The following is a 15,974-nucleotide window of genomic DNA, read 5'->3' as shown; positions in this document are numbered from 1 at the left end:
CATTGGGATCTTTTACATTCATCTGAGAAGGCAGACCCAAATTCAGTTGAATGTATCACCCAAAAAGGTGGCACCTCTACCAATACCACACTCCCTCGGAATGGCACTGGTGTCATTTTAGATTACCAACATAAATCTCTCCAGCAAACTTGAATCACCGGTTGTTTGACCCTTACAGCCAAGGGTGCTGCCACAGAACCAAGATTTAAATGGATGAACTTAACATGACGTTACCAACTTGCTAGTTTCACTGTTGTATGAGTGCCTGATTGAAGTTCACTTTGTCAGTCTTTCCCCTCCTTTGCTGAGCACCAGAACATGCTGTTCAGGTCCAGCACCAGGAAACTATCATCATATCAAACAACATTGTAATAAAGCTTTGTTGTAATGGGGTCATACAATTGTAATTTATAACTTGTGCCAGAGGTTACTCTGTGGTACAACTTTGATCTTTAAACTCTACAACTTAACATATTATACTCCTGTTTAATATGTTTGATACTAAGGTGTTCCTTTGATTTGATTATTTTACATTTTTATATAAAATCATCTCTGCATTTTCATGAGGCACTGGAACGTGTCCAGTTAGTGTCAGTTTGAATCTGAAGGAAACTGTGTTCACCTCAACTGAGAAAATGTTTCTCAGATGTTTAAAGGTGATTCAAAGATTTTTTAAAAATGCTGTTCTTAACCTCAACTGCCGTCTCTGTTTGCAAGTACTTATCTTCTCGTACCACTGTACTCACACTTTAGTAACCATTTGACTTTGGATATTAATAACACTGAAAATTGTAAAATGACTGGGTTTCACTTCAGTTCATGTTCCTGGCATCAGTTTTTGTCGATTCAGTTTTACCAGCTCATTTGGTTACAGCAGAAGCAGCTCCCAAGTGCCAGTTATCAATGCAGTGAAAGTGTTTCTGTTGCTTTGGTGGAGGGAGGTGGGGAGTGCAAGTTCTGAGGTCAATGCGAGCGGTCCTCATCAGTCATTAAGGGTTGTGTAAATTTACCCTGTGTAACAGGAAAGATTGAATCTCAGTCAAGTGAAGCTGTGGTCATGTGGGTTCCACTGCCAGTTTTTACATAACGTCATTCAACTTGCGCACCTAAGAGTCTGTCTCTCTCACATTCTCTTCCCTCATACACACTCTCTCTCTCTCAGACAGACACACACGCGCACTCTCTCCGTCTCACTCAGACACACACACAAACACACAACACACTCTTTCTCACTCAAACACACACACACACTTCCTCTCTCTCTCTCTTACTCAGACACACACACACTTTACTTCTGTCTGTCTCACTCAGACACATGCACACTCTCCCTCTCTCTCACACACACTCACTCACTCTTGGCCCACCTCAAGGGTTTTCCACTCCATTACGATGCAGTGCTTTTTATCTCGGGACGTTGAGGCAGGTAGGTGGCCTATTCTGAGCAGGTGGAAGGCTGTTTGTACTAACAGCTACCAGTAAGTCTCATCAACTTGCTTCACTGGCATTTGATTCTATTCTTTTATTGCACCAAGACCAATCTGGGAGAGCTTTTAAGGTGCAGCAGTTATGGTTTAACAAATATTTGTCCAGCTCTGTGTGTCTGTGTGTGTGTGTTTGGGGGGGTGGGCAGTGAGGTGAGAGTGATGGTACTTAGTGTTCGATGGTGTGAAGGGGGAAAGTGGTTGGACATTGGGTAAGGAGGTTAAGGTTAGGCCCACCTTGTGACATACCCTCTTGTCCACATAGCCAGTGTGTCTCAGCATGTCCGTGAAGAAAGTCCGTTCACCCAATTAAGGTGATAATAGCCTGATCTTGTGGAAACATGTTTCACTGTAAGTTTCAGATATTAGGGAGCTGTAACTGTTCAGTGACCCGCAGGAGGTGGACAGTGTTGACTAAAGGTGCTTCGGGATAAAGCATGTTCCCGTTGGGAGGGGGCGGGGGAAAGTTGAAGGAAACAAGTGAGAGATAATAATAAAAACCCTTGTTTGCCTCCTGCATGCCACAGACTTTCAGCAGTTATAACCAAACAAAGTGTGTGGTCGTGCGAGTATATCCGAATGTCTTTCCTTAAGATGGGTTGGAGTTATTGCTCATTGAGGAGGCTGTAGTGTTCATTTAAAGTTTGCAACCCATGAAGTGATAGCTCGCTGAATCAGGTTTCATGTGAATTGGCAGGACTTCTGTAGCTCAGAGGTTATTTCACAAAATGTTCTTAATTAAAGGAACAGTGTTTGGCAGCCTTTCCCTCACCAGACTTGTTAAACTGATCAGGTTGAGTTTTGAGGATTGTGGTAAGGCAGACAATAGTAAGGCAATTTGATGTAACAGTGCAGTTATGTTACTTTTTTTTATCTTTTCTTCTCTTGTAGGAGGATTTGCTGCATTTTCCTCCTGTTTCCCAGGCCTATGTGAGGGCAAACCTACCGCTATCCTGCCGATGAGCATCTCTCAGCCATGTCTACCTGTCGCCAACATCGGGCCTACTCGAATTCTACCGCATTTGTACTTGGGGTCACAGAAAGATGTGCTAAATAAGGTATGTTTATGTTCCTAATTACTGGAATGAATAGGACTTTCAGTATATTATCCTCAATTTTTTCTTAAAAGGAGTTGTCACCTTCTAGCTCTCTTTGATATGAACAAACATGCAAGCAAGGAACAGGAGTGGGCCACATGACTCCGCATACCTCACAGTAAGATCGTGACTGATCTTGCATCTGATTTCCTCCCCTGCAACACAGCTTAACAAAGCATTTAAATTGTTACTATCTTCTTCATGTATTTCAGTGTCACACTTGTTTTGGTAATGTGCCTGTGAACCATCTCGAGAATCTTTGCTGATCGGGAGTCCTCTGTGACTCTGAAAAAACTTTCCAGCTAGTTCTGTTTATTTGAAGGTGGAAGCTGATCAGAATCAGCAGTTGCACTTCCACATACCATGGGCAAACTGTTTGACTGCAGTGCTGTGTGACCTGCGGGTTCGCACGGGGTCATTGCGACATCTTCTGTACATCTGATTTCAGCCGAAATTCACTCCTAATGTGGACTTGGCATGAGTGGCTGTATATCATCTCAACGGGTCTTTTAAGCACCTGATAATCTTGTTTTAACACACCACACCGTGATTTGTCTTCCTTTTGTATAATTGGAAATTACTTTAACTGCTCAATAATTATGGCCATCACTTAGCCTGTACCTTGTCATTAATTCTTTTGTGTGGAATCCTGTAATAACCATTAAAGGCTTTCACACCTTGCAGTTTATGCTGGGAATTGTATTTCTGCTCACGTACGCCCACAGAGTGCAGGGGTGGGCGGGGGGGGAAGCACGCGATATCAGCTGGTAAAGGCTAGCCACTTCTCACATTTGTATGGAAATGTCAGCTGTGAGTTTGCCCCTGTGATTTCCACCGCCATGTAATTGTCCGGGAAGTGAAGCCAAGTACTTTCCTCCTGGTACGGGGGAGAGTTGAGTCACCAGCTGTAGTTGGACAGTTCATTGAGGTTTTATCACACGTCCTCCTACCTGGTGCCTTTCATTTATAATCCCTGTCCAATAACCGAATACTGAAGTGGGGTCTCATTGAACTGTACAGTTGTGTTGGGGGCGGGATGTAGATAGGGCAGATAAAGAGAAACCTTTTGCCTGGCTAGAGGGGTCAGTAACCCAGGGGCACAGAATTACAGAATTATGGACAAAAAGGAGGCCATTCAGGTCATTCTGACCATACCCATTCTATTACCTAGTGTCAATCTCCTACCCTTTCCCCGTATCCCTGCCCACCATTTCCATCCAAATAATCATCCAATGGCCCCTTCAATGCTCCAGTTGAAGCTCCTTCCACCAGTGTCAGAGATGTGGCACAGAAAAGGGCCCTTTGGCCCATCATGTCTGTGGTGGTCAAAAACAACACCTAACTATTCTAATCCCATTTACCAGCATTTGGCCCAGAGCCTTGTATGCTATGGATCACAAATTCAGCCCAACAAGTCCATCTAGACCCTCCTACCGTACATCTTCTATGGCTAACCCACCTAGCCTACCAATCCTGAATGATTTGAGGCAATTTAGCATGGCCAGTCTATCTAACCTGCACATCTCTGGACTGTGGGAGGAAACCAGAGTGCCCAAAGGAAACCCACACAGACCGTCACCCGAGGGTGGAATCAAACCTGGGTCCCTGGCACTGTGAGGCAGCAGTGCTAACCACTGAGTCACCGTGCCATCCCTGCACATTGGAGTGCTTCTCAAATGTCTTTTTTTGCCTCTATCACCCTTACAAGCATTGAGTTCCAGATTCCCACTGCCCTCTGGGTGAAGAACGTTTTCCTTCACATTTCCAGGCAGTACAGGCCACACTGTAACAACTCACTGCGAAAAAAGTTTTCTCTCAACTCGCTCTTGTTTCCTTCGCTCATCATTTTAAATCTATGCTGTCTTATCCTTCATTTTTTAATGATAGGGTCTCATTTTTGAGGTAAGGAGTTAGGGGGGTTGAGAGGGAATGGGGGAAATTTTCTGGAACTCAATGCCTGAAAGGACCAGGAACCCTCAAGACCTTTGAGAACTATTTAAGTTAGCTCTTGAAGCACCATAGAATCCAAGGTTATAGGCCAGTGCCAGAAAATGGGATTAGAATAGACAGACGCTTGAAAGCCAGCATGGACACAGTGGGCCGGAGGGTCTTTTCTCGTGTTGTAAAAGCTTCCGATAAATGAAAAACAGACAGACACACACTTTTCTTTAGCACCCTATGAACATTCTCCCAGGTTGTGTGCAGCTGTGACCAAGAAACTAAACCTTAATTCCCAGAGACCTCAACGAAATCCGGGATAGCTGGCAACCAAAGGAGAGAGAGGATTTTATTGCATGTTGGTTTATGGTTCAAGGTCACTTAATGTTGACTTTTATAAATGGAGTTAACCGAGTTTAGGGGTAAGCAATGGTGCATGCTGTCGGGAAGGTTAGCAAAGAGAAAGACAAGGGGAGAACAAATGTGTTGCAAAATCAAAAACAGCAGCTAATTCTCAACAAAATCTATGAATGCTAGAAATCAGGGGCAAAGAATTGAGAGAGAGAGCAAACCAGTTAAGCAAATACAAAGGGAAAGAAAGCATTTTGGGATTGGAAAGGCTTCATTAGATCTGGCAACGAGAACTATCAATGGTGAAATTTCTTTAATGGGCTTTCGGAGAATCGCATCATCCTCTGACCAGGTGAATTGTTACTCAGTGGGTTTGCAATAGAGCGGAGTGGGTGTCTCCAGCTTTTAAGAACAGGCTGATTTCAATGATATTCACACTGCCATGTTCATAATCACAAAAAGCACAGCAGATATCTGGTTTTCATTTGCCAAATTTACCTACTGTCTTCCTGCTGCCATAACTTTTGCTGCACCAATTATCTACCTACCCTGCCACCCTCCCTCTATCCCTCTCGTCCTTTCCTCCTCCTCACGGATGTATTAAGACTCCCTTATCTGTTTCAGCTGCTCTGTGGCTGGATATACCACAGCCTCACACCCCTGTGTTTGAAAGAAATTCTTCGTACACCCTGCATTTGAACTGTTAGTGATGTCTGTGAATGCGTGTGTGGCAGAGCAGTATCACGGAGACATTCGGTGCCTCAGTGGTTAGCACCACTGCCTCACAGCGCCGGGGGCTCGTGGACAACTACGTGTGCGAGGTTTGCACATTCTCTGTGTCTGCGCAGGTTTCCTCCGGTGCTCAGGATGTATCCCTGAGGTGATTATGAACTCACTATGTCTTGAACCTGCAGCTCCTGGCCCTGGAGTAGGAACACTACCACTGAGCTATAACTCCTCTTGCATGACATTCTAATTGTTGTCTGCAAAATGTCTTTGCTCAGAACTGGGATTTGAAAATATGTTTTGCGTGCATAGATTAACCTGTGGTCATTCTCGTGTTCCAGGACTTAATGGTACAGAATGGAATCACATACGTTCTGAATGCCAGCAACTCTTGTCCCAAGCCTGACTTCATCTCAGAGAGTCACTTCATGCGCATTCCAGTCAACGACAACTACTGTGAGAAACTTTTACCCTGGTTGGATGAATCTGTTGTCTTTATAGGTGAGACATGTGGTGTGCCTTGTGCATTAATGAAGTACTTTAGAGGGAACGGCACTAATTTGTACAGCCTGTGCCAACATGAGGAGTAAGGTGGCCTCTTTGTACGAAATCAGCTGATTCATGTCAACATAGCTGCCCTTGTGCACTGTGTCATGCTATGATTGAGGAGAATAGAATATTGCACGGTGGCTGCAGCAAACTCTGCTCGAATCCATGTTACGGCGGCTGTTTTCTGGATTCTCATGGGGTAGTAGGTGGTTGGGTTCTTGTGATGCTGAGGTAGCGTCCCTCCCCCTAGACTGAGAGGTCCAAGTTCAAATCCTACTCACTCCAAATGTGTGTAATAACGTCCCTGAACTGAGTGATTAGAAAAATAGGCTAAATAATTTTTTTAGAAGGCCTTTCTTTGGTTCCAAGACTTCAATCTTGGTGCCATGAGAGAAAGTGAATAAAATACAACAATGTGTCTCCCTATTCAGAGAGTTTTTGATTCTGCTTGCCTCAGATGCACTGCCAGTAGAGGTGGTGGAAACAGGCAACATCTAAGGCATACCTTGATTAAACACGTGAACAGGAGGCAACATGAGGGATAAGATACAGCACATGGGCAGTAAGTAGCAGGTCTAAATAAGGACAAGGAATCGGAGCAAGCCTAATGGGCCGAAGGGCCTGTTCTCGTGCTATACTGTATTGTAGAAGGTAGGATAGTATACTGCATGTTAAGGGGTGACGGATGCCTTCTACCCAAACTGTTCTCTGCTTCCCTCTAGACAAAGCAAAAGTCTCCAACTGTCGAGTACTTGTCCACTGTTTGGCTGGGATCTCTCGATCAGCTACTGTTGCCATTGCTTACATCATGAAGACCATGGGTCTCTCCTCAGATGATGCTTACAGGTAAATGATATGCGATCTCCACTGTGGGTTTCAGGGCCCAAGTTGTCGATAAGGGACTGACTTTGATCTTTGCGGTGCTGCATTCTGAACGTACTTTTCTTTTCCCTTCTCTCTCATCCCAGTGTTAGTGCTTTTGAGAAGCCTTTCGGTTCATTCCAAACAGCACCACCTATTAAAGTGCTGTTCAGTTACGAGCCATTCATGACACCAAGAAAGGCAATCACTCCACTATAAGAACTTACTGTCCTTACTTGCATGTTACACGTTGCCTGGTTTAGATGACCCAGCTTGACATAGTAAGAGACAGAGCATAATCAATTATATTCTGAGTGTGAGGGGCACTGCCAGGCACATTATGGTAATGGTGAACTTGTATTGTTAGTACTGAGGCTGTTATCAGTGGCATTGGCTCATAGTTGAGCTGTGTCCATGTTGTGTTGGGATATATTCAATTTGATTTGGCTTTCAGTGTTTGGGCTTTCCTCATTTCATTACAGTAAATTGCAACAATACCCCATATTCACAACATTTGCTTTTGGACTGTGGCTGTTAGTGCAATACTTCTCTGTAGGAAGCATTGATTTAGTGCAATTTAAAAACAGCTGGGAAGGGAAGGGTTTGATCGTGTTCTAGTGAAACAGAGATCTGTTTAACAACTGTACCAATTTCTGTTTTCATTGAAGCCACTTTACTCAAAAGCACTAGAATAAAATTACCCGCAGTAAGAGATCAGCTTGGCAAAGCTCTGGTGCCTGTGTGTCAGTATTAAGTGAGTTACAGCAGCACAGACTGGGAATGAAAATTGAGGCTGGTTCTTCACACTGACGCATGAGAGTGTTCGGTCTGACTGAGCATTTCCTACTTTGCTGTTGTGGGAGAACAAGCGACACAAGTTCAGTCGGTGATGCATTTTGCCAGGGGCTCAGCGAAAGCACGAGTTACTCACCCTTGTGTTGGCAAAGAGCTAGCAAGGGAGGGACAAAATCCTTCCCAGCATTTGTACCGTAGAAGAGTGGGCATCCTACCTGCTTCCTGGCATATAACAATCAGGTGGCCTTGAGGGTGCAAAGATACTGCCTTTTTACACTTTGAGTGTGCATTACCCAGAAGGAATATATTGAATGGAACTTTTTTAAACAGGTATCTGGTCAGCTGCCTGAATCTGCAACTCTCCTTCCCCAGAGAGCTAGGCCCGAAACACCAGCTTTCCTGCTCCTCTGATGCTGCTTGGCCTGCTGTGTTCATCCAGCTCCACACCTTGTTACCTCAGTCTCCTTCTCCAGACTAGTAGGGAACAGAGTACCCACCTCTTTGCCCAGGGTGAAGCACATACGAAAACCGAGAGCAGGCAAACCCTCTGTAATTGCCCTCACTGCTGTGGGCTTTTAGTAAGAGTCAGACTACCCGGGATGGGAGATAGCTACTTTGAAGTGCTTCCCTGCACACGTGCTGGTGAACAGTAATGCAGGGAAAAGTTTAAAGTGTTAGCTTTGGGGCTTATTGTTGTTGGGCTGGTGCCGGTCCGGGAGCGACGGCTAACCTTCTTCTGTGTTCTTCCCAAAGGTTTGTCAAGGACCGGCGGCCATCGATCTCTCCCAACTTCAACTTCATGGGCCAGCTGCTGGAGTACGAGAAGGGCCTGAAGCTGCTGAAGGCCCGCTCGCTGAAGCCTCAGGCCGACAGGCTGGAGGAGGACATCGACAGAGAGGTGGCGGACGCCTGCAGGGGCATCCTGGAGAGGACACGTCCTGGCTTCTGTGCGGCCGAGGCAACGGGGCCAGCGGCGGCGAGGGACGCGAGCCAGCAGTGCGGCGACGCCGACAGCGGCGCGGCCGACTGCAAGATCGCCCCCCACGTCAGCCTGCAGCAGGGCCTCAACGGGCTGCACTTATCCAGCGAGCGGATTCAGGATACCAACCGTCTCAAGCGCTCGTTTTCGCTGGACATCAAGTCTTCCTACTCGCCGAGCGCCGGCTTCAACGCCAGCAAGACCGCCACGCCGATCGACTCTGACGACATCCCAAAGCTTTGCAGGCTCGAGGTCAAAGCGGCCAGCCCTGCCAGCGTCGAGCATCCGCACTCTCCGAGCCTGGACAGCCCGGATAAGGGCTCGGAGCCCGGCGCCGAAACCAAGGCTCGGCAGAGGCGCAAGCCAAAGCACGCGGGCGGCCTGGCCAACGCCTGCAACCCGGCGCCCCACCCCGTCAGCTCGAACGTGACCAGGACTGGCGCCCCGTGCCCCACCCGCAAGGCCGGCGACGCGGCGGAGGGTGGCCGGAGGCAGGCGCTGCTGCTCAGCGTGCCGAGCGCCCAGCCGCTGCCCCCGGGCGGCAGCGGCAGCGCCCTCAGCCGGTGGGCCAAGCACTCGGAACTGGCGCCCGCGCCCGCGCCGTGGTACTTGGGCGCGGACCCGCAGCCCGGGCACGTGGCCGGAAGCGCCGGGCTCTTCGGCTGCGAGCCGTACGGGGCGGTGCGGCTGCGCGAGAAGCAGCCCGAGGCCAGGGACACGAGGCGGAGCTGGCACGAGGACGGCGCCATGGAGAAACAGTTCAAACGGCGGAGCTGCCAGATGGAGTTCGAGGACGGCATGTCGGAGAGCAGGTCCAGGGAAGACCTGGGAAAGATCGGCAAGCAGTCCAGCTTTTCCGGCAGTATGGAAATCATCGAGGTGTCGTGACACTTTCGGCGGTGGGCCGCTTTCACCGGGTGACAGGGAGGGACTGTGGTTATTTATGGGCGGAAGCCGCGGACTTGGTTTAATTTGTTTTTGTGTGTGAGTGAGTGTAAAAGAGACGAGGCGCAGTGTATCACTTCTGATACTGCAAGTGGGCCGACACTTCACCTGAGACTTTGTCCCGAACGTTTTTAGAAGAGCTAATTTATTTTCTCCGCACACATTCTGGCAATGGTGAAAGATGAGGGAACTGGCCCAGCCCATTTTGAAGTTGGTGTTTAAGTACTTCAAGCAATACTCGCAGAAAGTCTGGTTTTATCTTATTAATTATATATATATATTTTTTCCCCTCCCCTGTTTAATGTTTCCATTGTCCTCGCATCAAACCCTGGTCTGCTACCTGAGAAGGCCACTTATTGCACTTTGCCCTTCCTTGTCAGTGACTGAGCCAGTTGAAATGTAGACTGCTACAGTAAAGGCTGGAAAAGTACCTTCTGTATGAGATAATCTGTATGAACTGATTGCGAATGGATGCAGACATTAATATAATGTAAATAGTGGTGTATCTATTATTATGGCTGATTTAAATGTTTTTGAATAGTTTAATGATATCCTGGCTGCTTGATGCAAATACCTCAGGTTTGAATAAACATAATAATTAAAAAAAGGCTTTTTCTAACCCCCACCACCCCACCCCCTTGATTAAATACCACCCCCACCCACCCCCAGGCTGCAACAATACGAAGGAAAAGGGGGGGAAACAAAAAAATCGTCTCAGGTTTTTTAAACTGATTTGTGGGGATTCTCGGGCAAAGGAGGAAGTGACAGATGTGCTTAATTGTCGAGTGCCAGTCGCGCGTTGTCCACTGGTAGAAACTTACAATAATGGCACAGCAGCATGTGCCAACAACCATGTTTTAGAACATCCATGCTGGGGACCTCCGAGTAGCAGCGTTATCCCTTTTTATTTGAGAGCTGCAATTTGTATTTTCTTTTCCTCCCTGCCATGTCACTTGTCCCCTATCTAACTACCTTGGCGTCTGGACAGGAAAACAGCTTATTGTAAACACAAACAAACAACGAACAGGTCATTGCTGGTCTAGCCTGGCTGCAGGAGAAGCTGTTGGCTTTTACAGTGTGATTTGCTCTCAGCCCAGCAACGTTAGTCAGATGCCTGGTGACTGCACCACAGATGAATTGAAATCTTTACTCCAAGGAAAGAACTAACTGTTTGTGATCTTATTTTTAAATCTGGCTTCGCTGCAAGGAAAAAAAAACAAGAGTCAGAGTTATTTATATTTTTTTGGGTTTGCTGTTCTGACAAGCCAACTAGCAGCGTTTTCATTTTAAATTTGCCTTCAAGATGGTGGTAACAATGACAAGGCTAGCAACTCTTGCTCATTCTCAAGAACTGTTGGTTTTGATAGAGCCGAGTGGCTTATGAGACCCTTTCAGAGGCAAGTTGAGAACCAACTACGTTTTCTAGGAGGGACAGGAGGAGTTAGAAACTGGGTAAAGAAGGCAGGTTTCCTTCAATTAAGGACTTCATTGAACCAATTAGATTTACACGACAGCTGTCCAACCACTTTTTACTGGTCCCAGCCTTTTATTTATGTCCAGTAGTATTTTATTTTGAAACTGGTTCCGTTTCCTCAACAACTAAGGTGAAATTTATGCTCTGAAATTTCTTCCCTCACCATCTCCCTGTTACCTTCAGAACACATCAGTCCTCCTCCTCTTTGAATGTGCGTTGTTGCCTCTGATCCTTCTCTGTTCAGAGCCTGCCTTTGACTCACTTTCTGTCTTGTTGTCCCCTTTCCAGTAAAATTTAAAGTGATGTCAGTGCCATGGCAAACTGGTTAGCTCCTGAAAGGTTGACAAAAATGATCGCCAGATTTTGGTTTATCACCGTGAGGACATGGGATTGTCATACATCTTAATCCACCTTTCACACTAGCATGGCTGAATTTCTCCTTCCATTACCCACCAGGCAGATTCACTGGACACATTTATCCCCAACTAAATCAAAACTAATTGACAAAATTCAAATCTATTTCCATATCCACTGGTGCAGTCAAACCCATGACCTAGACCATTCTGAGATATGGATTCGGCCCTGTTTTTTGCAACAATTACAGTTGCCAGTTCTGATGTCTTAAAGAGATCCCATAACGCTGCCTGCACTTGGAAGCAATGCAGTTGCAGATGATGAGCCTCGAGTTAGTATTTGGCTGGCTGTCTGCTGCAATATTTACTTGAAAGTTTTTATCTAAGAAAGGGGGAAGGAATGGTACGGCAGCACATATGGTACTGCAGAGCGGTGAGTGATCCACGTGCAAATTCCACTCTGCTCAGCTGTCAATTGCACTAAATGGTAAAATAATAAAGGGAGGGAAGATGAGGAGAGATGCCATCATGAAAGAAAATAATTCTCAATGTCTCTTTGGTTGATCATATTCATCCTAACAAGAGCCAATGCAAGTTATCTACAATTAATAATCATAGATAAGGCAATCAGATTTGAGTGAGTCAGAAGAGTTTAATGGCAGTGTGTTGCAGTAGTTGAGTAAATGGACTTACTGTGGAACCTGAGTTGGCACTTGTGAAGTTTAGGTCTTTTGTTCAATCAAGGTGATAACAGTGACAGCAAAACTTCACAGTCTCATGCTTATCAATTTTTAAGTTAGGGCTTTATCAGAAAAATGGAAGCTTGACATTTCATAGGTGCCATTGACCAAACAGTGCAATGTTCCTTCCTTTATCCACCTTTATTTGTGCCTCTACAATGATATTCTTTTTTTACTTAACATAAATAATCGGACCGACCCAGGCAAAGTCTTTAAAAATAGATTTCCATTCCCCTTTTTGTTCCCGTATTATTTATGCTTGATTTTGAAGGCAAGTAGAAATGTGAGTTGGCAATTCAAACCTCAGACCTGTTCTAGAATTCAGCGATATCCTGCCTGATCTGAAGCAAATTCATTTCTTTCATTGAGTTTTATGTTGTTAAACTATTAAGCTTTTGGGATTAATTTTTGTACTTACCCCTTCCTCTGCTTCATTTGGGATGCTGCTAACAATAAGCATCTCAAACCTCGGGTAAGCCTCACCAACAATGCCCTGACTCTCCATGCTGTAATTCTAGGATCAGGTCAGTTTTAGGGCCCAGGACTCCCCCACATACAGGCATTCCCTTACCAGGAGCCTAGAACTGGAATCAGGGTGGGAGACCAGCACTGTATGTCTGAGAGTCCACGCTCACTAGTTGGAAGGCATCCAGCACTGTAGGCATATTTGGTGAAAAAAGAAGCTCTTTAACCTTCTCCTTGGCTCCTTCATTTTCCGTTATCAGATCCTCACTGGAAGCTAAGTGGGGTTGTGGCACAGGCCAGGCATGATCCAAGTGAATGTTGGAACACGCTTGAGAAGGTGAATGGCCGACTCCTGCTTTTGTATTCCAATCAGAGCAGGGCCCAAGGCTGCCATCTTTCAGAACTCTTGCTAATGGGAATCCATTGGGACTGGATAAGGAAAATGAGCTGTAACATATTGTTTCATCATTGTCCCCTGAAATCCACAGAGAAACCTACAAATCCCTGGGCAGGGCGAAATGGACAATGGTGGAAGTAACATAAGCCTCTTTTCCTAGCTTTCCTCTACTGAGTACCTGGAACTGAATAGCCTCTAGGTCACATCATTCCCTATTGTCTCAAAGTTGTGCATTTTGGACATTAAAGGACAGTTATCTTTTGTTTTGAAAGAATGACAGAAAACTCAAAAATAATACAATGAAATAACTGGTGAATTTGATCAGTTAATTGCTGGTATGGTGTAATTATTTTCATTATGATAAAGATAAGAGATGAACTTAGAAGGATATTTTCACTTAGAGATTCAGCGAAGCATTGAGTTCATCGCCACAAGTGAACATTGAAGGAGGCAGTCACAGTGGTTAAGAGGAATTAGATAAACCTGTGAAAAAGCAAACAAATAATGGTTAAGAGGCATATTAAGTAGAATGAGAGATAACAAAGTGTGAAGCTGGATGAACACAGCAGGCCAAGCAGCATCTCAGGAGCACAAAAGCTGACGTTTCAGGCCTAGACCCTTCATCTGATGAAGGGTCTAGGCCCGAAACGTCAGCTTTTGTGCTCCTGAGATGCTGCTTGGCCTGCTGTGTTCATCCAGCTCCACACTTTGTTATCTTGGATTCTCCGGCATCTGCAGTTCCCCTTAAGTAGAATGAGATTGGATTTGTATAATGTGGCCAGTTAGGTTCCCCTGAAATCCCTTCATGATGAAATTTATACAAATAATATCTTGCAGCACGGAAGGTGGGCAGGGAACCACATCATAATAGTGTTTCAGGACAATTTACAGAAAATAAGAAGAGGAACCATACTCTTCCAATGGAGCCCCTTTCGGGACTGTATTATTATTATTGCCAAGCTAGGCAGAACACAGCCTTTTATCACAAATAACCTAAGAATGATTGTAAGCAATTGCCACCAGTCTGGTATTTATTTATTTACCCCTGGCCTGTATGCATTCTGTTCCGTCGTAGAACTCTCATAATATTGGAACTGTAGATGAAAACGCTCCGTTGTCCTCAGTTACTTTCATAACACCAATACAGAGCCACATGCCATACTTTTCACCCTGGCTATCTTGTTCTTTTAAGGGATTGAGATGTATTATTGAAAAGGAGTACTAATCACACCCATCAGTAAAATTATTTGCCATGATAGAGTTGCTGAGAAATTATTAAAAATTTCATTTTGCTTTTGGGAGATTAAGTTATGATTTATCAGTTGCTGCCCTCCATTCAGAGCATTCCCCTAAATTGATTCCTCTCTCACTCCCCCGCTACTCCTTGTCCCACTCCACTTCCTTGAATACAGTGTCCTGGCAATGTTTTCTTCCAACCACATTGGCTTGACTTTTATATTTCAATTTCCTGTCATAATAAGCTATGGCGAGAGATACAAATCAGAAGTACAAATCGTGTAGATTAAATATTTATTATAATGACATTTGATGCTTTCCTTTGGTTGTCCCTTTCTGTCTCAACCTTGTTTCCACACAAGCTTTTTATGATTTTCTTTTCGGTCTGTTTGTTGTGTATTGTAGCCTTTATCCTATGTGATTGACGCATCATTTTGCTGGTCTTTTACATTGTGAAGTATTTGATATTGTTACCAAGTGTAATGAAGAAACTTCAATTTCTGTTACTAGCTCTATTTATTGAATGCTGTATAATGGTGCTTTTTTGTATTTGAAAAGTGGTGTAATAAATAAATGGATAGACATTTTAACTTTGTGTTCTTTCATGTCTAACATGCCAGTCTCCAATTAACTGTGTCTGCAGGGACTGATTCATAGGCGATAGCTTGAAGTAGAAAGGTTAAGCTCTTTGCTGGGCTTTCTTTTGTTCGCACAGTCCTATCTTTCCCCTTTTTAGATCTAGAGGCCAATGTCATTATTTTAACCTTTGGAATCTAGGGGATAATATAGTCTTTATAATCTTTGGGATCTAGAGGCTGTAATTGTATTTATAACCTTTGTGGGAAATCCAGGCACTATTGCTAGACAAGAATAATGTGGGGAGTGACAGAATGATGCATTGTGTTAGAATACAATACCTCTAGTTCTTATTTTACATCCAGACAAGGTGAAAATCTCTTTCAGACTCATGCTTTAATCCTGTCGTAATTTCAGCAGTTGCAATGCCCCATTTTAACAGTTATTGTATTAAATATGTTATTGAGGGACCAATCCAAGAAAACTTAAACAAAAAGAGAAATTGCCCGAGAAACTGAACACATCTGGCAGCATCTGCGGAGAGAGAAACAGTGTACGTTTCGAGTTCAATATGACTCTTCTTCAGAACTCAAAAACTTTGTGGTTTTTAATCATCCAAAGTCAGAGTGGACAACTGCACATCTTTTTAATATGCATTTATTCAAGCAGATATTGAAACCCTTGTCAGTGAGTTTATTTAGTTTTGAAGTTTGTACTTCTCACAGTTGCAGACGTGACCCTTTTTAGTTTTTCAATGCTGTATCTGATAGCAGGGTGATATAAGGCTTCCATATCCTTCAGGAAGAAGCTGACCTATCTCCAGCTATTTAAAAGAGCTATTCTATAAAGAAATCTTGGTACTTCACAAAGGAAAAGATCCTGCTTTGAGAGGCTAACCTGCCTTTATATACTGCAAGTCATGTTGTTGGAAAACATTTTCTGATTGTAAATCCATTGGTGTTTTTTTTTTCAAAAAAAATTGCCCCGCGCAAACACATCCAATAAGCATTC

The 15,974-nt window shown here is 44.6% G+C and overlaps 1 protein-coding gene across 4 annotated transcripts in view; it reads left to right on the top strand.

Moving 5' to 3' along the window:
* Positions 1-13,734, top strand: part of LOC125459410 (dual specificity protein phosphatase 8-like) — a 225,493-nt gene extending 211,759 nt beyond the window's left edge. For all 4 annotated transcript variants that reach the window (XM_059651891.1, XM_048545831.2, XM_059651890.1 and 1 more), the window contains 4 exons: positions 2,373-2,539; positions 5,935-6,094; positions 6,865-6,988; positions 8,552-13,734. In XM_059651891.1, coding sequence (XP_059507874.1) covers positions 2,373-2,539; positions 5,935-6,094; positions 6,865-6,988; positions 8,552-9,665 — 1,565 coding nt within the window. In that variant the 3' untranslated portion in view covers positions 9,666-13,734. The remainder of the gene's footprint in view (positions 1-2,372; positions 2,540-5,934; positions 6,095-6,864; positions 6,989-8,551) is intronic.
* The last annotated feature ends 2,240 nt before the right edge of the window (positions 13,735-15,974 follow it).

The sequence above is a fragment of the Stegostoma tigrinum genome, chromosome 17 (assembly GCF_030684315.1).
Source record: "Stegostoma tigrinum isolate sSteTig4 chromosome 17, sSteTig4.hap1, whole genome shotgun sequence".
Taxonomy (NCBI): Eukaryota; Metazoa; Chordata; class Chondrichthyes; order Orectolobiformes; family Stegostomatidae; genus Stegostoma; species Stegostoma tigrinum.
The sequence above is the reverse complement of the archived record's forward strand: the minus strand, read 5'-3'. Positions and strand labels throughout refer to the sequence as shown.